General features: G+C 52.6%; 1 protein-coding gene across 1 annotated transcript; it reads right to left on the reverse strand.

The window, feature by feature from the left end:
• Window positions 1-3237: 3237 nt before the first annotated feature.
• VSX2 (visual system homeobox 2) lies at window positions 3238-26308 on the reverse strand. Its single transcript, XM_075151569.1, has 5 exons — window positions 25873-26308; window positions 24515-24599; window positions 21508-21631; window positions 4644-4824; window positions 3238-3569 (listed from the first exon to the last, which is right to left on the reverse strand). Exons 1-5 carry the CDS (start codon window positions 26306-26308, stop codon window positions 3238-3240), a joined length of 1158 nt encoding a protein of 385 aa, XP_075007670.1.
• Window positions 26309-27395: the final 1087 nt, after the last annotated feature.

The raw sequence follows: 27395 nt of genomic DNA on the forward strand, positions 1-27395 counted from the left end.
GAGGGGAAAGGGGTGGGCTGTAGAAATATTTGACTGAAAATAACCTTCATGCTAATCTGAGTCCTGATGGCCGCTCTTGAACGGGAGCCAGGTTCAGCGGGTGCCTGGGCTCCCCACGGGGGCTGAAGTGCCCGGGCCAGGCTCTACCAGCTGCTCCCGCTCTCCCAGGGCTGCGCTGCTCCCGGACCCCTCTGCTTCACCCCCACTGGCCTCCCTCCCATCTCCCTCTACTCATCCCCATCAGCTGGCTCCCCCCAGCCCCTCCGCTGCAGCCCCCCGGTCCTCTGCTGGCCACGAGGGCAGCCTGGGGCAGCTCACGGGTAAAAGTTAGGGTCCCCTCCATGCTAGCCCTGGGTGATGGGACCATCCCCTTCCCAGAATTAAGGCCCATTCCCTGCAAAGCACTAGGCCGTGCTGTCTCCAGCCGGGGGCCAGGGAAGGTTTTTCTCCTGAGGCTGTCTGCTGCAGGAGGGGGATATCGCTTCCCATCCCACCTGACTGCTGGGTGGCTATCAGAGCTGCCCTCTTCGGCAAGCTGGGCTGGGTTCTCTGCCTCCTCCCAAACACTTCAGACTGGTCTGTACCACAGGGTGGACTGGGAGCACTTAACGAGGCCATGGTGGAGCAGGAGGTAGTGGTTTGGCATGAAACACTGAAGCTCACCTCCACATGCTGAGACCTCCCACCACCCATGTAGCAGAGCTAAGCTGCCTCCCTGCCTCTAAACATTTTTTTTTCTGCCTTCCTTTCCTTCAGGCCCTATATAGGTAGTGTTTTTTAAAGCAGAGCTTGGAGGTTTCCTTAATTTCATTGGCCATGTTCACCTCCCTTCCTAAGGGGCACAAGAGAAGAGCAGAAAAAAGCTTTCCCTGCAAGCAGGGCTGTTCTCAGCCAGGCACGCCGATGGGATCAACAGCAGAGATGAGAGCGTTAGTAGATCTCCTCTTTGCTCTTCATAATGCAAAGCACTCATGGTCTGCAGGGCTGCTATGTTTGGTGAACAGGCTGGACACCAGTATGGGAGACAGTCACTATTTGACAGCAGGTACACTCATCCCAGACCACACACCTGGTTTGTATATCAGACCTGCCCCCCAGAGCTAGGTGAGGATCTTCGAGGGCTCTGTCACCCCAGGGAAACGCAGTCCTGTGGGCTTACAGCCCCTCCACAAAGTTAAGTCCAAGCAGCCTTGTCGTTCCACAAGCAAAGTCTCTCATTTCCTATGCACATCTGCTCTGCCTCAGCCTTTTTCTTCTGCAAGACATCAGGTTTTTCCATCAGACCATCCCCAGATGCCCTTAGCAGGGTAGGCAAATCTCAGCTCCTTCTCCAATATCTCAGTATGGGCTCCCGCTGCTCTCAAATCAGAGCTCGCCTTGATGGAAATCCCTGTTGGTGCCCTTCCCTCTCAACAAGCTCCCCTGCACTTGCAGCATCTGGCTGCCGTCTCCGCTCCTCAGGCCAGCTGGGCCCTCCAGCCTGCTCCTGGCAGAGAGGCTGAGCCTGCCCAAAGGTCTGCCCGGCTCTCCAGCGCCAGGGCACGTGTGATATGGGATGACCCAAAGTACCTGGTTCTGGATACTGAAGTGATTTGATCTCTGACCAGTTGTATGCCATGATGCCTAACTTCTGCCCCACGTACAAGCACACCCCTTTCAGCTTCATCTTTCACCACAAAGGGAGAGAAGCACCCAAGCCCCATCTTCTCCATGCCTGGGTGGGGAGGAAGGTGCAGACCACTCTCCGTGCTGCTTTGGAACTCCTACTTCTCTCTGGCTACAGCCTGACGTCCAACCCCCTCTCAGCTTTGGCTGAATTCACCTTCCCTGCACATCAGTGACCGGAGTCATACACAGTATTCAGTTTAGTTTTATTCTTGTTCATATCTTTACAGAAAATGGCACATAAATCACAGATGCTGGATGACTAGAAGTTGTTACAGCTCCATATCTCAAACACCTCAACACTGAATTCTTTTGTCACTGTATATACATTATTTACACACCATGGGCTATCATCTAACACGGCAACGACCAGGGGACAAAGACAAACAGGGGCTGGATGGAGGGGCTTAACCTTTGACGGAAGAAAAACAGTAGCTCTGGGGAAAGGGTGCTCACAGCTGAAAGCAGGACAGAAAGGGTCGCCTGGAAGTCACTGTCCTATGGCTTTCGGGGTGGAATAGCGCCTTACCATGGAGTGGGTTAGGCTGTGTGGGTCTGTGTGTGCTTGTGTGGGGCCAGGTGGGAGACGTATGTACATGTTACGGGGTGTATGGGGGTGGATGCGCATGGCTGTCATTCCCTTTAACACTCAGAGGGCGAGCTGGACAAATTTAATTCAATAAATACACTGGGCGGATATTGTTGTCTCGCCTGGAATAATGTATTCAGTAAATAAATTCACCGTTCAGCCCCTCCACAGGGGTGCAGGGCTTTGGTGTTTGGGGCAGAGTCAGACCCGGCTGTGGTGGCCAGCCCTGCGGGAGCCAGCGACATGGGCTGGAGTCACCTCGAGGTGCCAGGTGGGACCAGGGTGTTGTGCCCATGGGCTAAACCTGCCTCTCCCTGCTAAATGGAGGCAAAACTCAACTGCTCTAAAGCTGTAGCCTCTTCCCAGCAGCCCCTAGCACCAGGCAGGGAGAGACGGGTGGAAGGTGCAAACCACCCTGGACAGAGAGTCGCATTTCATGCAAACACTGCCATGGGCTTGTCCTCCTGTGGCCTGGGCCAGAGGCAGAGGTGATGGCCGGCGGAAGGTGGCAGGTCTGCCTGGGGCACGGCAGGACAGGGTGCCAGGGGAAGGGGCTCTGGCAGCACTGAGGAAGAGACATGCACCAAGGAGGGGCATGGCGGCAGGGGACAGGCTTGCTCCAAGATGGCGGATAGGATCTGGGTCTGGAGCAGGAGGAGAAAGCCCCAGAGCTGGTCATGAGGCTGGAGGGACCCAGAGCCTCGGTGTCTTCTCGGGTGGTGACGATGGTGGGACACTTCCCGGTCCCCCAAAAGGAAGGGGTGGGGGGTTGAGGAAGGCCCGGCGGGGTGGAGGAGCAAGGGGCAGCGGTACGCTCGAGGGGAGCAGGCTGGGGGCACCCCTGCCAGGCAGCCCCAAACGCAGAGACCCGGACCCCGCTCCCCAGGCAGGGGCGGCCGGGGGGGCCTGGCAGTCCAAGAGGGAACGCAGCCCCTGGAGGACATAGTGTCTGTCAGGGCTGGCTTCCACTGCCTCTTCCCACCCTAGATCAGCTTCTCCTCCTTCTGCAATGAGTTCAGCTTCTCCGTCTGCCTCTCATCCTCTGCTGCTGCCGCCTCCTCCCCTGTCTCCGGCTTCCTGCCTGGGGCTGGGGTGTCCGCGGCGATGGTCCCCAGGACTTTGGTGCTGTGCTCCTGAGCTTTGGCCCTGAGGGCGGCAATGCTGTTTTCTCTCAGTTCCTCCTGGGAAATGGTGGTTTTGGGATCCGGGCCCCTCTCTTCCTTGTCACCCTTGTCAAGCTTGGGCAGGGCCTGGCGCTCCACCTCCGTCTTCCTCCCCGCCTCAGCCGCTGCCTCCAGAGACTTTTTGTGCATCCCTAAAAAGAATTGTTGGTATTCGGGTTTAGAAAAGCGCCTGGGCATGGGAAAGCCATCTTGAACTGAAAACAGCAAAGATAAAGAGAGGCCAGAATTAAGGAAAAGCAGAAACCCTCGCTTCACGCAGCAGTCACGGCGAGCCGCTCGCTCTGGCCCCCGCGCGAGGGCAGCCCAGGCAAGGCAGCTGCCTGCTGGGGCAGCCCGGCCCCGGCATCCGTGGCCTCAGGGCTGCCCCCAAAGGTCTATAATCACTCTCCCCTTCACTTCTCTCTGTGAACCTAAAGCTAACTTGTCCCCACATGGGGACGAGGGTCTCAGCAGCACAGTTGCCTGAGCTTCACCGAGGCTGCGGAGGGAGATCCCCCATTGCCTATTCCTGCATCAACCTGCTCCTCACACAACCCACCCCCCTGCCTCTCTCAGTTTCACACAGATAGAAGGACAGGACAGCCCGTTGTCAAGATGCCAGACATGAGTTTTGGGGCAGAACCAGCCTGAAAGGTCAGAAAGCAGGAAGCAAAGAGCAGGAGCATGGTAGGGTCACTGCTACCTCCGTGTCTGCACAGAAAACCAAGCGAAACCACGCAGAAATGCAGCTCCCCCAGGTGCCAAGGGCAGGAGGAGGCAGCAGCGTGTTCCCCCTGGGACTTGGGGCAAGGAGAACACATTTGGGGGTCCCGGCACCCCACAGAGCACCACAGGGCTGGGGGAGTCAGACTGGGATGACCTTCTGCCTTGGGCAAGGGTTGGAGCCCCTGCTCCAGGGCTGGGCACGAGGGGTGCTCGCGCCACGGGAGTCAAAGGCTAACACCAGCCTGAGCATGGGGGGCAAATTCCTGCCCCAGCCAGATCCTGAGGTCAGGATCCAAGGACCAGCAGGGATTTGGGATGAGCAACCAGACCCTATTGACGAGGGCTGTTGGGGGATGTGGGGGTGGAGGGCATCGGGGTGGGGGGACCTCGCCCCGCCGCCCTCCACCCATGTTTTCAACACGGCTCTGGTTTCTTCCTCGCATCCCCCCGCTTCATCTCGACCCACTCGCCATCCCCCACGAAGGCGGCTGCTCTCTTACCCAGGAGCCAAGGGGCGCAGGACTCCATGATGCCGTCCTTGGCAGACTTGAGGATGGACTCAGGCAGCGGGATGGAGTGACGCACCATGGCACCATAGAGCCCGTACTCAGCCATTACGCTGCTCCTGCCCCAGCACTTCTCCCTCTTCCGCCATTTGGCCCGGCGGTTCTGGAACCAAACCTGGGGTGGGCGATATGGGAGGTACACGGGTTTTTTGGGGGGAGAAGGTGTGTCAGTCCCCTTTCTGCGTGGGAACACATGTGTGCTTGTGCAGTGGGATGAAGGCAGATGCGTGGATGTTCATCCCGAAAGCACTGGGACCTCTCCCCCCAGGCAGCAGCTGCCGGGTATCTCTCCCTCCCTCCCTCCCTTGCAGGAACGGCAAGGGCCAAGCATGAGAGCAGGTCCCATCCCTCTCCGCAGGATGTAATTAATTTGCCATCGCGGCGTCTTTTTCTAGTGGCTTTTGACTCTCGTGCCTGGGATTTTCTTTCATTATTTACTGGGTGTCTGAGCTGCGGCACGGGGCTGTGGGCAGCGGTGTCTGCAGGGAGGGCTGGGATGGGGGCGGATGCTTGTGAGAGGCGGGAGAAGGGGGAAGCTGATCTGTGCGCTTCGCCCTGAATTCCCAGTTTGAAAAGCCCCTCATCTTCTCAGAAAATTGGCAGAATAATCTCTGAGCTGTGACCTGGGGGGCAGTGAGCAGAGAGGCGGGCGGCTATGGGGGGGGGGATGCTCGCAGAAATCTATTAGCGCTCTCTCTCCGATTTCCATTCCTCTTGTCTCCCTCACCCTCCTCCCTCCCCAGCTCCCCTCCCTTCCCGCCGAGCAGAGGCATCAGCTTTAGATGAAAAATTGCTCGAGGTCTATTCAGAAGGAGGCAAAGGAAGAGTCAGCCCCAGGGGCAGCCCAGGCCTGATTGAAAAATAAGTTAATTTCAGTTTGAATCGATGGGCCTCAGGCACTGAAATATCACGGGAAATTAAAGCAGCTGGTCCCCAGGGAACCACGCCATTGACCTGCGCTAATTAATGCCATGGAGTTACCAGGCACCTCTCCGAGAGGCAGCCCCTCCCTCCCCGTGGACACCCCAAACACCTCCTCATTTAACTAATTAGACTCACAGAAAATTGGGTGTTAATTTGTTTAGGATTTTTTTTTTCTTTTCTATTTTTTTCCCTCCCTTTCCCAGAAAGTACACGGCAGAATGGAAATGAATGGCGGGGTCTCGCTGGCAGATGGATGCTCGGGGTCACTCCGCAATCTTCTCCGACTTGATTGCTTGATTAGGTCGTTAGCACATTAAAAAAAAAAATTGCTTGCCGTCTGGCGCTGGCCTGATGAGTGGGATGAGGCGGGAATCGCCTGGGTAATTTATCTTTTTATACTGCAAAGAATTTTATTTCAATCTGCAGATATATGGAGGTGCCTTTGACACCTGTTTAACATTACAGAGCTGACAGCTTAACCCTCTCTTGTCCCCACCGCCCACAGCTGTGGGGGAGCTCAGGCTGCAGTGGGGAGCATTGGGGGACGGGGGCAGACCCCCAGCTCTGCCGTGGGGATCACGAGACTGATGCCGCGGAGTGATGTCGCGCTCTCAGCTGGCAAGGCAAGCTCACCTCTTCTACCTGTGCAGACGGGAACTGCCCAGCACCGAAGCCTTACGGGGACAGAGCTGCAGGGTAGGCGGGTGGCTTGCTAGCGCTGGTGACAGCCAGCCTTGGCTGTTCCTGGGAGCCTGACTGGCCCGACCCCGCAGGGAGCTCTGCGGGGTGGGTGGGGTGGTGGTCCCCATGGCTGTGATCCCAGCTTCTCCCAGCAGAAGACACTCTGTGCATGTCAGAGGGGATTTTACAGCCAGGCTGCTTCACCACACGCCATCTCCTCTGCATGATAAACAGTCTGATTTACACTTTCATACTGCTGATATGTAACCCCTGGACCATGGATGGCTGCAAATCCACCGGGGCCTGAGCAAGGATCTTCAGGAGCGCACAGTTTCCTCTCTCTGCCCGCTCCTCCATGCCTGCATGACACACGGGTTTGCTCGGTCCTGCAGTCAGCAGGATGCTGGCCGGGTCTCCGCTCCTCCCACTCCCAGAGCCTGGAGGGCAGAGCTGGAGGTGACTGGCTCACTCCCTCTCCAACCTCAGCACAAATCCCTGTGGTTCCTTCTCACCTACCAGACTGGGGTGGCGGGGCAGCCACCCCCAACACCTCCACGCTGCGAGGGGGTCAGCTCAACCCACCGGGGCCAGGAGAGGGCTCCTGCCTGTTCTGCTCTGGATAAATCAGTACAGTTATGTTCCTCACCGCAGAGCTTCTCTCTATCTCCCTTGGCTTCAGGGAGAAATTCCTGCACAACCCAAGGGCTGGTGTCTGCAAATCTGCCTTGGTTTGGGGCTGCAGTGACACCTTTCTATGTACCCAGAGTGGCTTGCAGGGCTCGGCTCTGCACAGCTCACCGGTTGCCACACCTGGGATCTGAGCCATGAACAGGTTTTTCCATCAAGTACCAAGTGGGCAACTTTTTAAACTCTCCTCAATCCTCTTTTATCCAGGGGCCTCTTCACTGATGCTTTTACCACCTCTCCCTTTCCCTTCCCTCCTGCCTTGATGCCCCAAACATCCCCCATGCCTCATGCTCTCCTGCCCTTCTCCCTGGCCAGGTCTCAGCGTGCCCCAGCGCCGCCCTCTGCCACTAAACCTGCTGCCCTGGAGCATCTCCTTTCCCACAGCAGGGCCACGCAAATGCCGGAGCCAGCAGAAGCTTTGCCAGCTGACAGCCCAATTTTGACTAGAGCCGGTGGAAAATTTTCAATCAAAAAATGCTGATTCAGTCACACAGGAAAAACTGCATCCGGCCATTGGAAGTGTAATCAAAATTATCTATGGCTTTCTTCTGAATGCTGTATTTTAATCTCGGCTGCCTAAGACATGCAAAATCTATGCTTTAAAGCCAAATGGGAAAATAAAAATGACATCAACACCTCAGTAAGATTCCCAAATGAATTTTTGTCATTTGATGGGAATTTCCTCTTGGTTTTGACTAGGAAAAAGGAAAGTTTGAAATCCCAGAATTTCTAGTAGAACAGAAATCGGGAGGATTGACCATCTTAATTTAATACCAGAAGCCAAATCTTCATCTCAGGCATGAAGTCGAGTTAAACCAATGGTGCTCAATACTGAATATTGCTGCGATCAGACCCCAGCCCAGCACCTCTGCCACAAGCCTGTCCCGGGGAGCACGGAGGGAAGAGCTCCAGCATGGCACTGGCAGCCCCCATGACATTTCAGATCAGCAGAATTATTCCCCATGGCCTGTTCTCAGGATTTGGCCCTCATTCAGATGGCTCCATCGGTGGGAATTTCTTCTGGGAGAAGATCTCATTGCTTTCTTCAAATTTCTTGACACGTTACCAAAATTTTCCTGTGCCTTGATTCTGAGCTGAATTACACACCAGTTTTAGTAACTGAGGTATTTTTGGCTGTGTTGGTACCTCAGCCACAACTTCAAATATGCAGTTACTTATTATTGGCACCTCACTTTTCCTGGAGAGGGTTTCACCCTTACACTTACATTTACTCGTGGTTTTGGTATTCCATGTCTTCTTTGGCTGCTTGTTGTCTTTGCTTGGAGATATCTACAATTTCTTCCAGCTCTGTAAAATTCAGTCTGCTTCAAGCAATGTTTAGGTTTGTCCATGTTTCCTCTTGCCCCTTCCCATCGCGTGGATTGGCTCAGCTTTGAGAAATGCTTTATTGACGTGGCTATGTACCATGCACCTTCCTTCTCACTTGCTTTCATTTGGTTCTCCATTGCACAGCCCAGGGTATGGTGAAAAGATTGTGTTTGTCCTTTCACACTTCACAAGGAGTGATGAAAATCCCTGATTAATTTTAGACTGTAGCATGTCAGATGTTTGTGCAAAGCTATCACAATCTGATGCGCAGAGGTGTCTTTTGGACCAATGTGCTACTTCTTAAGATGATTTACAGCTTTTTATTATCACATGAGCACCCTCTGTGAAACATAGGAATCTTGTTCCAGGAACCCTATCCTCAAAAAATGGACAACAGAGTAAAGAGGACAGGTTTGTCTTGCTATCCACCAGATGCGTTAGCATCTAAGTTCAGCCCATGCATGCATGTTTGCTGTTTAGCAGCCCAAAGCCCTCCCCTGGGCGGCTCTTGAGGCTCCACAAGTGCCGCCCTTGGCCCACCAAGGGATCTGGGGTGGTCACTGCCGTGGCTGAGCTGGGAGCAGCAGCCAAGCATGCCTCTGACAAGGCTGCCAGATACCCACTGTGTGCCGGCAGCAGGATGAGACAATGCTCACTGCACGTTGCATGCTGCAAGTTGGGTATGCCTGCACACCCTGCAGAAACTGCAGGCTCTTCCATATCTGTAGGTCTTGGTCCTCTAGGCATAGAAAAGCTGCAAGACCAAAACCCATCACCTTGCAAAACCTGTTCTCAATATGAAGCAGGCAAATAGAGGGTGGTAACGTAACACCTCGCTCAGAGAGGATCTGCCCATCAACTCAATCCCTATCATTTGGTCAGAGTTGAGCATCACACACTCTAATCCCAATGGGCACATCACACTGACACTGTCTCCTCCAAGAGCAGCCACACTCTATGAACCAAGATAGCAGCAAACGCCAGTGTCATCTCCTGGATCCTTCCACGTGTCCGTTCTTCTGAGGCCCCCTTACCAAAATCAGCAGTATTGCAAAGCCTTATAAATGGGGATGTTTCTAACCTTAACCATCATCTAATTCTCACCCTCAGTGCCCACTGCCCAAAGCAGTAAAAGTTGAGGCACTCTGTGCTCGACCGCAGGGTTGCAACATTTCGAGTCAAGACTGGCAAGGTTATTCTTGCCAGTTTCCTCCTCTGAATCACAAATGATGACTGATACTTCTTTGGGTTATTGATGATGCAGAAGAGCAAATTGTAGTAGGAGGAATCTCTCATTTTGCAAAGGGACGTGAGACTCACTGTGTCCTTGTTATCCGCATTCATCATATTAGTTAGTTTGTTTACCTAATCAGCTCCTGAAACATTGTCTGCTAAAGAGAGAAATCTCCCTGAGGTTGGCCATGAGCCAGGAATCTGAATTAGCAAAGGGATATTTTAAGGCATCTAGGGTGTTACTGTGTATTGTTTCTGTATTGTTTCAACCTAAAATTTTCACATGGTTACATTCATTTTCTTGGCTGCTACTTTCCAAGCTGGGGCACACAGACAGGAGAATTGGTAGTGGCCTTTTTTGTCTTTCTAATAAAGAAATGTTATTTTCCCTGCCAAGCATTCGTCATCTCTTAAAGGAAAATTCCAGGCTAGATAATGGGGATTTTTTGCTTCACCAAATCTCACATACTGCCTTTGACATAGCATTTCAACAGGGGTCTTTCAAGTAACAAGCTTTACGGGGCGCAAGATGGTCCCAGCCCAAACCAGTGCATGCTGAAACGTCCACTAGATGGCCACAAGCAAATGCACCTCCACACATGCACAGACACACAGACACAGACACACCAGCACTTGCCCCACCAGCACATGCCTTTGCCAGGCTGCGGGGAGAAGCTGCACACGGCTGTTGGCAAACCAGCAACTAAGGCAAGGGACAAAATCCCAAGTCCCCCCAGCAGCGACGCTGAGACTATTTCCCCCGTCCATAGACTAACAGGCACATCTTCTTTGCTCTCTGACAATTCCTCTGGTGCAAACCTTCAGCTTTGGGGAGCCGAACCCTTGCTCTGTATGATCCCTGCAAAGAAGCCATTTCTGATAGTGAGCTCTTCAAGTGAGGACACAGCAGAGAAACCTTGTCCTGTCCAGCCAGGCAGCCTGGGAGCTTCCTGGACTTCTCCTGTGACATTGCCTTGGGTTGTAATTCGCTGTCATGGTCCCACCTGACGTGATGGTGCTGATGGCTTTCTGACCCATACTCATGTCCATCCAGCACCACGCTCTTCTCCCAGGGATCCAGCCATCTCGGGCTGAACCATGCAGAAGCTGAACTTCTCACGTTCATCCACCAGATCTCTTCCTTCTGTGGCATTTACTGCCGTGGGAATCACCAACACCCTGTAGTTGCTTATGTCCCTTTCCCCACCATGCTGCTCTGGGCTGATCCTGTCACCTCACTGTATGCACAGCAAAGCATTGGCACAGAGAAGCTCTGTTTCTCAGTGCAAGCACTTCACACCTCTGCCTGCATACTGGTTTCCCTTCTCCTAGACTAGAAAAACCTGGTCAGGCCCGCTATCCCCCTCATAGCAGAACGCTGGTCTTAAAATCATGCCCAGCAACATACCTGTCACTTTGCCACTTGAAGCCTTTTGGTGGGTCCAGCTGCAGACCAGAGAACACCTCCAGCTCACCTCCATGCCCGGGGCCCTGCTGCCAACTCAGCACTAAGTTCCTCCTGACAACTACACATCTCCCTTTCTACATTCTTCCTTTCCAACCCAAGACTCTACAATGAGAGTAGTCAAAATGAAAACCTCCTCTGAAAAAACAGCGATGTCCTCACCCTCTTGTCGGACAGGGCCGGTGGCCCTGGCAGGGTTCAATCTGGGTTCAATCTGAGCACTGCAAAGAATGGCCTCATATCTTCCTCGGAGCATGTCCCCACCCGCACTCACGGGCCCTGGGGCTTTATAATGAATTGCTATTGGGTCCTGGGGCTTCCCTGAATCTCACCCCTGTAGCGATCACCCAGGAAAGCTTCCTGTCCTCAGGCTGCTGGTGGAGACTGCACCACTTGTGTAAGCCTGGAAACGGTTTATTGCTGTCTTTTCAAATGTAATGTCAAAATTATTGGCACTGTTTATGGTGACATCACTTTCTATGGCTGGTGTAAAGTGGGTATGAAGTTAAATGAGAGCAGTAAAGGTTGCGCATGGGCTGCATGGCTGATCTCAGGACTCATCATCCCTCCTTTTACTAAACACTGGGAAAGAGCTTTCTGAGCTCACATTAGAAAGAGCAATTCCCCTACACAGCATGGCAAGAGCCCTTCCTGGAAATAGCTGGAGTCATGTCTGATCCACTTGGCTAACAGGTCCAACCAGAGGTACTGAGAGGAGCTGTGAGACAGTACTCATCCCTCTCGAGCAAAGACATGATGGGTCATCCAAGCTTGGGGTCTCCTCTAAGCTAAACTAGTGCAGAGCACACATTGAATACGGGCTCAATACTGCACTCAGCAAAAATGTACATGCTATTACCATGCCACGGGTCCTGCAGGCCAGGCCTGCCTCTGAATCCTGCTCTTAAAAGCAGGGCCAAGTATAGCTACTTGTTGCAATTTATCTGACTTACGCAGCCAAAGCTGTAAAATCCCTCTTGACCAGGGAACATGTCTTAAACTGTGTCCTCTTGGCGAATCTGGGGTTTTCACCTAACCTTGCCACCTCATGTGGCGACGTGTTTTCTCACTTGTTGTAACCTTCAAAAAGCGGAGAACTTCATCAGATGCAGGGCTCCCATCTTCCCCAAAGGAAAACAAGTGTGCACACGATGTGCATGGTGGATATAGTGAGATCAGTGTTCAGCACACACTCGATCTGTGCAACACATGTGCACAGCAAATGCATCCCTGAGACATTGACTTTGTCATGGCCAGACCATGTGCCAGCTGACCAGCAGCTTAGCTGGAGCTACAGCTCCATATAGGCTGCCAGATGCTGCGACATGGCAGATAAACATCCGAATTCCTCTTTTCCTAACATGCTGATTGAAAAACAGGAAAACCATCAGGGTCATAGGTGCACGACAGCCACAGGAAAACTAGCAAGAGTGCACCCATCATCCTAGTCCACACAAACCCAGGAAGAGATTTGTCATCGTCACAAAGGGTGATACTGCACATCCATCGTTTGGGTGCTCACAATGCCTGGCTCCATTAAACAAGCTGCTCTCCTGCCTGTATAACTTCATTTTGCCTCCTTTTCCCTCCGCTAACACTGCTCTGCAGGTCCTTTGGCACAGAGGAAACCTTACCATAGGTCTTTACAAACATCCATATGCAATGCACTCTGTGAACATGAGGGGACACACCATATTATCACCTTCATGTTAGAGCAAGGTGAGTCAGGGCAGTCAGAGGACAAATGTCACATCCCCTTCATGATGCCTTTCAATGGGCACCAAAATCAGAGTTCGGGACGCCAGCCTTCCTCAGAGGCTGCGGAGCACTGCCTCTGCTCTGGGGCCGCATGCCCCTTGCATGTCAGAAGCAGCTGCATGTTGCACTTTCCTTTATCAGTACACACAGAATAAAGGGCAAAGGTGGGCTCTGGTTTTCTCCAGAAAAAAACGTAGGAGCCAGAGGCTGTGCACCAGCAGGAGATGGTGTCTGCAGCACTACTTGGTGCACATCGTTTCCCGAGATAAGGCTCAAGCCCATCCCTGCGTGCATGGGGACAGCCCACTCTACTCCTACCACGTGTCTGCTCCTGGTTCTACGCGTTCCTCAGCTCTGTGTACCCTTAACCTTTTTTGGGTAATTCACGACTCCAGAGTTTTCACATGACAACTTACAGCTGCAGAAGACTCGTGCTCCAGGCACTGGCTGCTGCTGCGCCACTGACGCCTGCAGCCGACACTGTCTGCTTGGGCTAGTGCTAATGCTAATGGTGTGACCTGCAGAGCTGGCAACACGCAACCTGCTCGTGGATGCTGCTCGCACCAGGGCAGCACATCCAAGCTCACCAGGACATTCCCAGGTATCCCCCATGCTCAGTCCACCCAAGCTAAGACCTCCCAGGCAGGGACCCTCCCTCAGTTGTCACTTAGCCACTGAAGCCTTCATGGTCATCATTAAGCTCAACAAGTTGATCCAATCAACTAACAAATGGCGGGGTGCCGTAGCGACAGTCATGGGGGACTCTGAGGTGGAAGGATGGCAGTGAAGCCAAAGATACGGAGGGACCTAAAGATATCAGAAACACCTGATGGACATAAAACAAGTTATCTTGGAACAGACATCACCGGCACGTCTGGCTAAGAGCAGTGACCAGCTCAGATACTCATCATGTACATTTACACAGATGGGTTTGCTAGATCCTTCCAAGGCATTGTTTCCCAACAACACTCACGGTTCCCTGGGTGAGCCAAGCAGTGCCTTTAGAGAGGAAAGGGTAGCACGGATGAGAAGGTATTTCCCCCAGTGGCATACCCGGCAGACCCCACAGCCGCAGGTGAGCCAGAGCTCCCCAGAGGCACGGGTGGGCAGCCTGGCTGCACTGGCCTGGCTGAACAACACGGGTGCGGGCTAACCCCGCCTAGCAAAGTGCTGCTGCTTATCCTGCTCCCAGGGCAACGCCACTCAGAGTAGACAGAAGAGCACCTAATGCCTTCTCACAGCCTCTGATGAAGGTGGTCTCTGGAAGCCACCTTTGCTGTAGGATACTGTAGCAACAGTTTGTCCTCCAACTCAGTTCCTCTTTTTTGTTCCACAGAAGGACCTGCCTGCCTCACGTGTGCAGAGATCAGGGTCATCTGTATGTCTGTTGAGGACTAGACTTCTCAACACTGCACAGGCCTGCGCAAAACCTGGCCCGCAGAACACCCACAAAGAAGGGCGACGAAAAGGCAGAGGAGGTTTGTGCTGCCAGAGAAGAATCAGAACAACTTGCTGAGATCTATCTGGGTAAAAGATAAACACTATAGAGAAAAATAGATCCATTAAGAAATAAAGGGGAGAGTAAATTAACCGTGTGTCTAAAGTGCCTGTGTTATTGAACTGTTAAAAAAATCTCTATTCGAAGTCAGGAAAGGAGGAAAACTTTATAATAAAGGGTCATTAAAGGAAAACCTGAACACACAACCATCAGCTGGTCCCTCTGCCAGACATCCTAAGGCTGGAGGGGAATTAACTATTGAACTTGCTAGGCTGCCCAATTATTTTTTTAAAAATCAGTGAAAAACTGCAGCGGTATCAGAAGAGAGAAAAGAAAGTTCATCATTAAAAGAGGGAGTGAATGCAAGTGTTCCCAGCACAGGGATTTAGGGTAGCATTTCCAGAAAAGCTTATGTGATCGAGGAGCCGCAGTACCTAAGCTAACTCAGAGAATTGTTACCCTTAACTTACTGTTGTTAAGAAAATAGGGGGATAAATGCAGGGAAGAGTTGTCACAGCCTGGCATTAAGCCCGCAGAGCCATTCCTCATTCTCCTGGCCGTGATGGGAAAAGTCTGTGCCAAGGCACTCCACAGCAATGGGCTACAGCGTATTTCGTTGCCTGCCTGTTTCTCCTCTTGCAGGGAGCTTAAGTGCCCCAACACTTGAAGGTATCTGACCGTCAGTGATGGTGTCTCCAAACCATGGAGAGAACAAGGAAGGAGCTGTCACTGCAAAGCCCCATTTCCCTCCCGATACTGTGGAAGAGCACACCAAAATCACACTGTCCCTTATGCTGTGACAGCCATAAACATCTTGCAAGGAACAGAGCAGAAGGCAAGGACAGGCAAGTTGGGTTTTATTTGTTTTTCTGTCCCATTTTAAAAAGTGGCTGAAGCAACCCAGGAACTGAACATAGAGGGATAAAAAGGTACCTTTTTATATTCATACCTTTATGTCCATCTCTGCACTAAAAAACACCTTTTCAACTGCACCTACAGCCCCAGCTGTACCAGGGTAAATCCCACAAGCTGGGTAGGCAACCTGCATGGTCTAGCAACAAGCAGGAGAGACCCCACTTCACAGTAAGCTGGAGATGTTCCTGGCCCTCCATTTTCCCTCCTGTCTCCTGCCACATTTTCTTCCTCTGTCCAAGGGCACGTGGTTAAGACTTTTCAGACAGTAATCCCTTTGGGAAGGCTTGCCTGGGCCCCTCCTCTTGCCCATCACCCAGCCCCTCTGTTTGCAGCTCCGGTAATTAACTTGTAAACGAAGTTCTAGCACATGGACTGAAAACGGGCCATAGATAAAGGGTAATGAAAACACTCCATTACAGAAAGGGCCAAATTAAACAACTCTTAATTGAAAAATGGAAATGAATATGAATTTAGATCAACTAAACAAGCATGTTATTGAAGAGGCAGCAAAGTGGATGAACTCCTCACATATCAATTAAAGACACGGAGGCAGAGATGCACCATACGCCATGAGAAACACTCATAATAATATTCTCACCAAGCCAGTAAGTTTGATTAGTTTTATTACTCTCACTTGTACACTTCCTACATTTCTAAAAGCATAGGGGAAGTTAATGACACTTATCTGCTATCACACTGCTGTGGCTTGCCCCAGTGCTCAGGAATTATTGGCAAAGGTAGCCAGCGCTAGCTGCTCAGCTCTGTTTCATTATTAACTTCTTGCAGGCTTCTTAAAAAAAAATTAAGATATTGAAATGGTTGGCTCATACGGCAGCAACACTTTCAGCTTCTCCATCACCTTGGTAATCTACCTCCAACTACCCTAATCGCTCTGGTGATTTCCCTCCAGCGACGTGATCTCCATGAACATGCTGCATAGAGATATAGGTGGGAGCCTGCTGGCACTGTGCCTCGTGCTGGTCTTTCTCTCTTCTAAGAGTGAGAGTCACCCAAAGTTTTAGCAAGAATAGACAGGTCTTCACTTATTGAAAGCAATAATGACAAGGATAAGCTTAGAAAAACCAACACCACCACTACTTTCTGCAGCACTAAGAAATCCCTTGGCAGCCATTCCAGGCACAGATTCAGGAAAGGTCAGCAACTGCATGGAGCAATCATCCCCATTCCACAGTTACACCGTGGGATTAGGACTACAATTCAACGCTCTGCAGCAAGCAGGAAAAGCTGGCAGGAGGGGAAGAAGCCAGGGCTGCATAAAGCCAATTTTTCTTTCACACTTTCTATCACGTTTCTTGAGGGGACTCCGTGGGTTCACTCCTGAGCTCCTGCTCAGTGCAATACAGGTTTCCCCATGATGGGGAAAGTCTGTGCCAAGGCACTCCACAGCAATGGGCTACGGCGTATTTCGTTGCCTGCCTGTTTTTCAGGCTTTTCCAAATTACACTCACCTCTAAATACAGAACGTTTTTGCAAAATTGAAGCAAAGTAAGCCTCTCGTTCTGGAAAAATACTCTTGGTACAAATGCTTCCCTCCAAATGACCACACCTCCAGATTCCTCCATCCCCATTCAACTCCTAAAGGGCTACACAGTGATACTGAGATGTGTTAATCTGATAGCAGCTAAAAGAATACATTTTCAATTAGAGTTTTTGTTGGCTTTGTTTTGGTTTTAGCCAAAATTGACCTCTTAGCTGCCTGAGGAAGCTTGCTGAATACACAGACAATCCCTGCTCCTCACACATGGCACCAGCATCTCCTTGGGGTTCTTTTTGCTTACATGAGCAATTTTATTTGTCCCAAAATTATTCATCCACGTAATTACCATACAACCATTTAACAACAAGAACTGACAATTTTTAGCACTCTTATTCTCTTTTTTAGTTGATTAGTTCCCTTAAAAGGTGAATCTAGTTTCCCCACAATGGCAGTCAGGATCTTATTTTTTGGAAATACTGAACTGATTAATTGATTTTTTTGATCAGTAGGAGACATACTGTAATGACAAACATACACAGTCATTTCAATAATCCCAATTCAAACTGTTACTGAAGTTTAATCATAGAATCATTAAGGTTGGAAAAGACCTCTAAGATAGTGTAGATACTGGTGTTTAAAGTCTGGAACTGTCACATATTAATAAATTTAATAGGGATAACTTATCTAAAATCTACACATTACACTTAAGAGTACCTGTTATGAGAAACACCTTGATTTAAGACAGGTGTCAGAACACTTGTCAGCTTGAAACCATTTTGAATACTTCAAGTTGTCTATTAAGGATGTAATTCCCCACAGGATTCTACTTACCTCACCTGGATTTTACAGAATGGTCTGGGTTTAGTCTAATAGCAGCACTTCAACTCTTCTGAATATTCTTTCAAATACATTGATTAATGTAGTCTTTTTCAAGTATCTTGCAAAATGGCCACAGTGACATCTGGTCTGACTTGTGCAAAATGTCTCACTAGGAAAATGAAATTCTTTTCCGACGTTGCCCAACAGGAGGATGCTCCTGTTCCTTCCAGGAGCAGGCAGCTCAATATAGGAGCAAGATGCATGCAATGTGAAAGAGTGCTGCCTTGAAAAAAAATACCCGTTCATCTTCTCTTTAAATGGAGGATTTGAATATTTTTTCCTGAATTCAATGTTCTCTCAAACCAATAACTTTCTTGGCCTCTGATGACTATTTGTAGTGTTCTGCTGATGGTTTTACATGCAAGCAGTTCTTATATATCATTCTCTCAATTGCACTCTTTGAATTTCACTTTCTTATTGAATTTCATAGGTGATTTACTTTCTCTTTGGCTACTACCTCCTGAGAAATAATTCCATGAATGAAAATAAGGGGTAGATATCACTCTTAGGTGTGGATCCAGTGGGAACCCACATGAAATGCTGTAGAAGTCCACAGCATGCGATGCTCACAACAATCTTAGAAAACACTTTCACTAATGACCTACAAGAGGGAGAGGACAATGTTGAAAGATGGGAGGAACTGCAAGCTACAATGAAAATGCAAAAATATAGAGCTCCCTTGAGCAGTTAGAAACTCATGCAAGGAAAAAAAAAACACGAGTACATGAAATTACAAATATTATGAAGAAGGAAATAAAGATTCATTGTCAGCTGTCTCTTCCAAGGGGCATTAAATGATGCTAATAGATTCAAAGCAAGATTTACTTCACTCGTGCTGCTCTGCTGTGGAACTTCTTGCTGTGGGATATTAAGATATTTATATGTGTTCAAAATCCCAGGAGGCTGTCAAAGTACTCAGTAAGTATCACTAGATAGCTGCTCTGCTCTCATACTCTTCTCTAACATCCACCTCTTGCCAGTGTCAGAGCTGGTAGGACCGTTATTATGCTTGTTAGCCAAAGTTAATAAAATGCCATATGAAACCCAGCACACTGAAGGGAAAACCCTGAGGATAAAAAAAATCTGTCTAAAAAAAGCTTGAAGTGACTGAATTAGATAAATAGAAAGAAATAAATAGGGAAGCAAGTAGACCAGTGCTAATCCGAGGCTGTTTCGGCAAGGACTCAGAAGTCCAGCTGAACTGGTGTGAACACACCCAGTGTGCAGCTGAGGGCACGTGGACCCTTATCTCCAGGAAGACTGACAGGCAGGATGGGCTTCACAGAAGAACAACCACATGATTAAGAGACTAGCGTGTGATTTATGAAGAATGATTTAAGAAAAGATCTTCACAGCTTGCTTAAGCAATGATGAAACCAAAAGTGACAGCCAGGAGAAGAAATAGCTTAGATTTATTTAAAGAGTGTAAACTTTGTAACAAGAGGGAAAGAATTAGGCTCATACAAAAGGGGCTAAAGTTGAAAAGGAACATGAAGTGAAATATCAAGAAGCATGACCAAGGTTGGGAATCATCTTGTCATGGCTTGTGACACACAAAAAAGTATGGACAAGGAAACTTCAGAGAATATGTGGTAAGGGACAATCGGGTGCTGACCCATTGGAAAGATCGGTGGTGCTCGGGACTCCTACATGACCCTGATGCTCACCCTAGCAGGGTGCTCATGCTCTCACAGAACAGATGCCACAGAAATTCTGCTGTTTCTCATTATTTCCCCTTTCATGGAGAGCAAAAGTGTTACTCACAAGCACTTTCTCCTGGAATACATGTGCCATTAGCAATACCTGATGTCCAGAACAGCCACACCACGGGGTGCTTCTGCTGTCCAAGTCTAACCAGATCTCTAGGGCAGAGGGGTCACAGTAAGGAGCACTCCTAGGTTTAAAAACTCTGCAGTACAGGAAGAGTAGGCAGTTGTTCATTAGCCAGCTGCAGAATGACATTCTGGCAGCAAGTCAGTGACAGCTAAGATACGTTAGCCACTATTTCACTTCGAAATCAGATAAAACACTGAGTCTCAGCACTAGAAGGATACTCCAGATGCTGAAGCAGTACATGCAGTGTCCAGCTCTGCACTGTCTGCCATAACATCTCCCTCCGTCTCACCCATATTGAAGGCCCTCAGCTCTGGCCAGAGAAATGGTGCCTCTGCAGTTCAACATATTACTGTGCCACTAGACAAACCTCTTCCTTGAAAAGGCCCTTTATGGGAAATCAAAGGATCTTCTTTCCAGTCCAGCATCAGATGGTGGGTGCAGGCAACACTAAACTCCCGACAGGTCTCTCCCCTCTTGACTTGATGTCCTACAGGGTCACAAGGGGAGAAGTGACCCTCCACGCAGCTCACTTTCTCTAGAGGCAAAGCACTACGGCCTGTTGCTCAGAGCAAAACTGTAATGCGTCAGGTAGGATTTCAGATGATAAGCCATTATTTCTGAAGACCAGTGGAAATCCTGTCAGCATGCAGGTTATCTACAAGCTGTTAGGTCAGCAGGAGTCCTGCCAACACAACAGCATAAGAAGCACAACTTGCTGTTATAAAAATGTCACTCTTGATTCAGCACAAGAATGAGGGCGGTGAGGGGGCTCAGGACTGAGGGAAAAAGGGCTGCACTTTTGTTTGGGAGGATCTCCCTGTCCCTGCACAGCATCATGCCTCAGCAGCTTCCAGCATCAGCGTTATCTTGCTAAATGCCCCCTGAGCTACCTTCCAAACCCGCAAGGGAGCAGCCTCCTGGGCCATCTCTTTAGCAAAGAAAGAGCACAGGCTAAAGGAACAGATCGGCGGTGCTAGGCATGCGTGAGGGACTGAGCAGAAGGAGGAACCAGGGAAACCAGGACCCTCCCAACACAGTGTGGCACTCAGGCCAGTGCCTTTTGCAGAAACTGCTATGCACCAGCCACAGAGGCGGCCACTGCCACTGTGCGGAGGGCCAGTTTAACCCCAGCCAGCCAAAAAACATCACCTGCACCAGCAAAAATGGGTTCAAGGCTTGGCCATTACAGCCCTGTGCAGCAATCTGGCAGGAGCGGGGCATGGGGAGGAGGGAGGCAGTAGAAGCTGCTGGAGTCCACCCTTGTGAACGTCATGTTTGGTCTGTCTAAGCACATTGTGCCTCCCATGCTGTACACAGCAGCTGTAAGTCTTCTCCGGCTTTTTGGGCTGTAATGATTGCTTGGGTACTGGCTGCCATGCACGCCAAAGGCTGGTGCTGGCACAGACCTGTGGCTCAGGCTGCTCCTTACCACCAGAGGATTCACCACACAGCGGCGATACTTCACACAGCCTTGTTCTACCTCCTCACAGTGGCACAACAGGACTGGCATGCAATTAAACCCCAAACATTAAAAATCATTAACAAAAAATTATCCCCAGAAACTTTCAGGGAAGCTTCACTTGAGGAGGCCAATGCAGTGAAAGTGCAGAGACGGTGCAAACACCTCACTGGGCCTCACCCATCATTCCCACACTGTGGTCCTAGCTGCCTGTGACATCCCTGCGCATCCTCCTGCCCCCAAAGGAGCAGAGATGAGCTCTTTCCCTCCCACCCTGCCCACCCAGACCTGCTCTCCAGGAGGCTCTCTTTTTGCCTGTGCCACCAAGACCTTGAAACACTGCGGTCTTTCCTTGCACACCGGCTCCCCTTCAATGATTTAGGATTCCCTCTGTTATACACACCCCGAATCACCAGTGCAACATGGCACGTACAGCACATGTTGACGTACAAACACCAAATACCAATCTGCCAAGAACAGCTGATCTGGCCACCTACTCATCGAGAGCAGGGGAGTGGACAGCTGGGGAGGCTTATTCAGAGCAATGTCAGCCTTCCCATGCCGCTACCTTTTCTTCAGGGAATGATGAACATGGCTGAGAGGGGCAGGATAAGGGGGTCCAAGAGATATGATTACCTGTATCCTGTCTTCTGGCAACTCTGTTTTCATGGCCAACATCTCTCTAGCATATACGTCAGGATAATGGGCCTCATTGAAGGCCTTTTCCAGCTCCTCCAGTTGGTAGGATGTGAAGATTGTCCTGAAGGGAGTAAAACTCTTTGATCAAAAAACATAAGAAGAAGCAGCAAAGATGATGAAGAGTCAGAGAAATGGACACAGAAGCTACAGAAACCTGGGTAACCTGGTAACGCGTAGCTTTTCCCCCCCATCTCCTGAGTTTCTGTCCACAAAAGGTCAAGTGCCAGGGTGAAAGGAGAACCAGAAAATGCCAGAAGACAGCATTTTAAACAGTTACAAATCACCTTCCCTTTAGTGACTTCCCTCTGGAGACGGTCCCTCCCCAGCAGCGAGCACTCGCAACCAGCAGCGAAGGCAGCTGCTCTTACATCTCAGCCCCTGCTGCCTCTTGTGAGGATCCTGGGGATGTCCCTATCCCTCACCCCGCCTCTGACAGGAGAGCGCACCCACCCCTGGCCTGGCTTAAAACCACCCCCCTCCTCCTCTTGAGGTGAGGAGAAACCTCCAGAGGTTTCTTAACCCTTTGATAGTCACGCTGAGACAAAGCAGCATCCCCTCAGTACCCCACCTGGAGAGGTGCTGAGCCCTTCCCCAGCTGCTGGTCCTTAGCCTCTTCAATTTCCACGAGCAAATAATCCTCCCCTGGAGCCCCAGCCCTCAGCTGAATCCTTCAAAGGTTTTATCCACTCTGCTCCCCACTGCTTTTCACCAGTCCTTCCCTACGAGAGCCAGTGCCAGCTCCCTTCCTCTGCCTTTACCGTGGTTGCTTCCACTCCGATATCCCATTAGCTGCTCTCTGCCAGTTTGCATTACCCCATTACCCTCTGGAAATCCTCCTGGATCGCCCTGGGTGGGCAGCAGCCCATCCCGCCTCTGCGCAGCCAGTTCTCAGCTCGGGACAACCAGATTGAAAAATCAGCAGCTGGAAAGCTGAGACGGATGAAAGCCCTTCTCCAGGGGATGGATGAGAGGTCTCGGACCACTTGCACTCCCCTGAGGGTTAAAACTCCTACCCTCCAACTCCCCCGGTACACAAAACGCAATTTTCGATAAAAACTAACAACACTCCAATGGCAAAAAAAAACCCCAACAAATTACACCCTTTGTTCAAAGTAAATGTATAAATGTATTATCAAACTAAGAAACATGTAGCTCCCAGATGGGGGAAGGAAAGAGGAAAAAGAAGTCTTTCTGAAATACATCCCAATTTCAGAAAAGCCCTACAATTCCAGAGAGCATAAACAGAAAATCTCAGAAATATCCTCCGCTATTCAGAATCAAAAGGATTCCACCGGATCGATAACATTACTAACAAAAGCAGCATGCAAATACAAGGCACCTGCCTGCAATCAGATCCTTCTTTAAATTCACTCCTAAATCCGTTCTCTTTTTAAACAGTTTTCCTTCAGCTCCAACAAGTCTGTGAACTCTAGGGACAGCAGAGGCACATTAACTCGTGTATTTTCTCTCTGGGACCACAGGAAAAATTATTCCAATTTTCATCCAGTTTAGATTTCAAGCATTCTGCTCCGCCCTCCTCTGACCAGAGTGCCGAAGCCCAGCAAGGCTCACTGGCGGAAGGGTTTTGCCTGACATTGAGATGAAGTTTTCCCCTTTTAGCTCTCGTCCCTGGGTAGCCCCTGTCTCTTTTGCAATACACAATCCACTCTCCCTTTTGGTGTTTCTATCCTGCAGATACCTGCAGAGTACTGGCCTGTCATCTCCCAGCCAGTTCCTGGTAAACTAGAGGTCTTAACCATTTAGTACAGAATATACAACTACAGCGAAATGTTGCAGGTTTGTTTCTGTCTAGAACTGAAAATAAAACAAATCTGAATTTCATTTCCTCTCTCCCACCCAGACCGTGACCTGGACACCCGCCCCTTCTGTGTTTTCATCCAGCCCTGTTCGGTCCACAAAGAAAACAAACCCATATTTGCTCCAGAGCACCCAAATTGGGAGCATTTGCCTGGGGAGAGACCCCGGATTTGGGATGAGCCCTCCAGACCAAGCCTCCTGTTGCACGAATAGCAGGACGTCTCCTGGCATAGTCCATCTCCTTCCACCCCACAGCCTGCTAAGCTTTCACTGGGGCATCTTTTAATCCACCCTTCTTGCATCGTGGCAGGATTGATTTAATTATTCCTAAATCACCCTGGGTGGATGGTGTCTGGCCTTCCTTTGTCCTGACTCTCCGGCCACAGCAATGCCAGAACCGAGCATGGGATTTTTCGTTTCTGTTTATAAGGCGCAGACAACCCAACTCCATTTTAACTGTGGGAGAAGTCAGGCAAAGTCTATTACCCTGACCGTTCCCGAGGGGAAACCAAATCCCCTCCGGATCTCCCAAAGTGGATCTTCATTTCCTTAAGCAATTCTCCAGCCTTCATCAGCTTCTCTGCAGGCTGTGTCTGATTCCCTATTTAATCTATTGGCAAAACATTTATTTATAAGTAATAAAATATTTAAATCATTGATAGAAATTGTCCCTTGCTGAGAGCCAATATTAAGATTGCAATATGCGGAGCAGGGAACAGTTTTGATAATTTAACCGCTTCCGTTTTGGACAGGTTGATGATTTTTTTCTCCCTGAACACTGGTGATCCGCATCGCACCCAGATGCTCACAGGCTGCTCAGGTTTGCGGCTCAGGATACCTGGATCTGCAGCCAGAAAAATTAAATAAAATGACACCTGTGGCCGCTCCCTATAGGCACGTCCCCAAATCCGATTTATTTTGGACGGGGAGAAAGAAAGAAGGGAAGGGCCCGGGGGAGAAGCCGCAGGGGCGCCGGGGCTCTCCGGCGGCTGCTGCCGGGAGGGGTATTTCGCTCCGGGCCGGAGCAGGTCGGGCCCGCCGGAGCGGCGGGGCTCGGCGCTGCCGGTGTCCGGTGCCCTGGGGAGGGGGGCGGCGGGAGCCGGCGGGGTGGCGGCCGCTCGCTTACCTGTGCCGCCTCTTCTTTCGTTTCTTGCTCTGGTTTAGGGAGGATTTGGACATTTTCCGGTCGCTGGAGGAGACATCCTCGGAATCTGCGGAGAGACAGGCAGCGGCCGTGGGCTGGGGCTCCCTCCCCGCCGGGGACCCCCGGGCAGGGCCGGGCCCGGCGGCTCCGCTTCCTCCGGCGGCTCCGGCCGACGGTTTCGTTGCGATCGCGCCGCGGACGGGGCCCGCCGCCGGCCGCTCCCTCCAGCCCGGTGCGGCCCCAGCGCTGCTCCCGGTGCCGGTCCGGGCCCCGGTCCGCGCGGCTCGGGGCGACCCACCCCCGCCGAGGAAGGCTCCGGGCCGGGACCGGGCTCTCGCTCTCCCCTCTCTCCCCCGGAGTCGTTTGCCGGGGCTCCTGCTGTCGCGCTGCTAAAATGCAGAGCGCGGCAAGCTCAACAAAACCGTAGGAAAATGGGGGAGCTGCAGCCCCCTCCCCGCGGCCGGGCACCCGCGGCCGCCTGCCCCAGCCCGAGGATCCCGGACTTCCCCGCTGAAACACCGGAGCGGGGAGGAAAAAAATGAGCTTTATGGAGCTACCAGGAAAAAAAACTCCCGGGAAGAGCTGGTGCCTGCCCGCGGCCACCCGCTCCCCAGGGTGCCCCGGCCGGCGGGGCGTTAAGGCCCGGGCGGCGCCGCCTTTGCTCCGAAGGAGCAGTCGGGGGACGGAACCGGGACCCGCATTTCGATGCGCGCCGCTGTGCCCCGCGGCGGCCGGGGCTGGCCCCGCGCTCCGGCCCCGTTCCTGCCCGCGGCGCCTCGCCACCCGCCCGGCCCCGGCGCCGCGCTGCCCGGCGGGCCGTGCTGCCGGCAGGGGCGGCGGGCGCCGCCCGGGCCGGGCACCGCGCCGCGCCGGACGGCTCCGGCCGCTCCCGGGAGGCGGCTCGGGGGTGCCCGGGGCCGGGACCGGGCGCTGCTGCCTGCCGTCCCGGGGGGACCCGATGGCGGCCTGGGAGCGGGGCCTGCGGGCAGGGTTCCGGACGGCCGCTGCCGTCTAGGAAAGGGATGCCGAGCGGCCCCTAATTCCTCGGCAACGAGTTGGGGCCGCCGGGGCCGCGGGGGGGCCGCTCCGCCGGGGCTCCGCGCATCCCCGGGCCGGGCGCCCCCGGCCGCGCCATCACACCGCGGCCGCAACCCCGGATGGGGGGAGATGCGGTCCCGCCCGCCCGCCCGCCCTTCTCCTCCTCGGGACCGAAACGAAATCGCCTTCCTGCCGCCGGGCATGGGGCCTCCCGCCAGGGCCCCGGGTGCCGGCGGCTGCCGGGGGCGGGCGGCGGCGCTGGCGGGGCGCAGGGGGGTCCCGGGGGTCGGGGACGTGCCTACCTGAGCTGGCCGTCTGGCTGCTGTCCAGCTGCCCGGGGGCCCGGGCCAGGGGCTGCAGGTGGACGCTCTGGGGGTCGGAGAGCACCTCCAGGAAGGTGGGCTGGGTGTAGAAGCCGGGGATGCCGCCGGCCCCCAGCAGCCCCATGCCCACGCCGCCCACCCCGGCGGGGCTGAGCACGGAGCGGGCCGCCAGCAGGTGCCCGGCGGGCAGCGAGTCCAGGGCGGCCCGAGGGTGCGACGGCGGCTCCTTGTTCAAGCCCAGGATCTCCTGGATGCCGAAGCCGGTACAGCGGGGAGGGGTGGGCCCGGAGCTGGGCTTGGCCCCCGCCGCGGGGGGCGGCGGAGGCGGTGGCGGCGCGGCAGCGGCGGCCGCGCCGTCGGGCTTGGGCTTACCGGGCAGGCTGGGGGCCAGTGCCGCGCCCGCTTTGCCCGTCATGCTGCGGCCGGCGGTCCCTGGTGCCCGCTCCGGGAATGCCTGGGAGCCCCCGGCTCAGGCCCCTTTTATCCGCCCAGCCGGGAGCCCGAGCGGGGTCAGAGCCGCGCAGCCAATCACAGGGGCCAGCCGCGATTAGGGATGCCAAAAAGCCGGCACCGGCGGCGGTGGGGCCGCTGCTTGGCGGGCTGAGGCCGGTGCCCGCCGGCGGGCTGGGGCCGCCGCCCGCCCCCGCGCCGAGAAGGGCCGCCCCGGCGGGGCAGGCCCCGGCCCCGCTTCGCCTCCAGCCGGTCTGGGGGAGGTGGGGTGAGGGAGGGATGGAGGCATCCGTGCTTTCATAAACACGGATCCAGCCTGGCCGCGCACGGCACCGGGCACCGGCCCCGAGGAGAGATGCGCAAAACTGCCGTGTAGGAAAACACCAGCGTCTCGGCTTTCTTGCTCATCCCGTATTCTGAGATAAATACGGGTCAGCAGGGAAACAAGGGTGCGCGGAGGCAACCTAAGGATTAAAGCCGAGCTGTGTTCCTTGAAAGCGTAGAGCTGAAAGCATTGTATTTTCGAGAAACATCGGGCTTCATGCCATCAGAGGTGGTGAAACAGCTGCTTGGACTCTCTAGACACCCCTGCCCATGAGCACAGTTTCTGAGCCACACGGTTCTAAAGGAACGGAGTGCGCCTTTCACCACCTGTGGGCAAGATACCACACACCTCATGCCTGCCAGCCCTACCCCAACCAAAGACATTAAATTAAGAGAAAGCCTAAGGCATCCCCTGTTTCACTCTAGCTGAGGCAGCAGCTCCACCACAGCACATACCTTGATAGTTGTAAGTAGTCCACAACGACTTTAGGTCTGTTCATCGTGGCCAGTTTATCAGTGGGACACCAAGCTGGGGCTGGGACTGCAGTTCCAGATCAGCACAAAAAGCCCTTCTTCCACCTCAGCTCCAAGGGGAATCATTTCCCCGTTCCTCCTCTTCTCAGGCCTCTGGGGTGGTCCATCAGGCCCATCAGCTCCTGCCTTCCTCTGCAGGGGAGGCTGTCCTGGTCTCTGGAGGAGGCTCTGCAGTGCCCGGTGCGTGATGGCAC

This window comes from Calonectris borealis, chromosome 5 (genome assembly GCF_964195595.1).
Source record: "Calonectris borealis chromosome 5, bCalBor7.hap1.2, whole genome shotgun sequence".
NCBI classification, from domain to species: domain Eukaryota; kingdom Metazoa; phylum Chordata; class Aves; order Procellariiformes; family Procellariidae; genus Calonectris; species Calonectris borealis.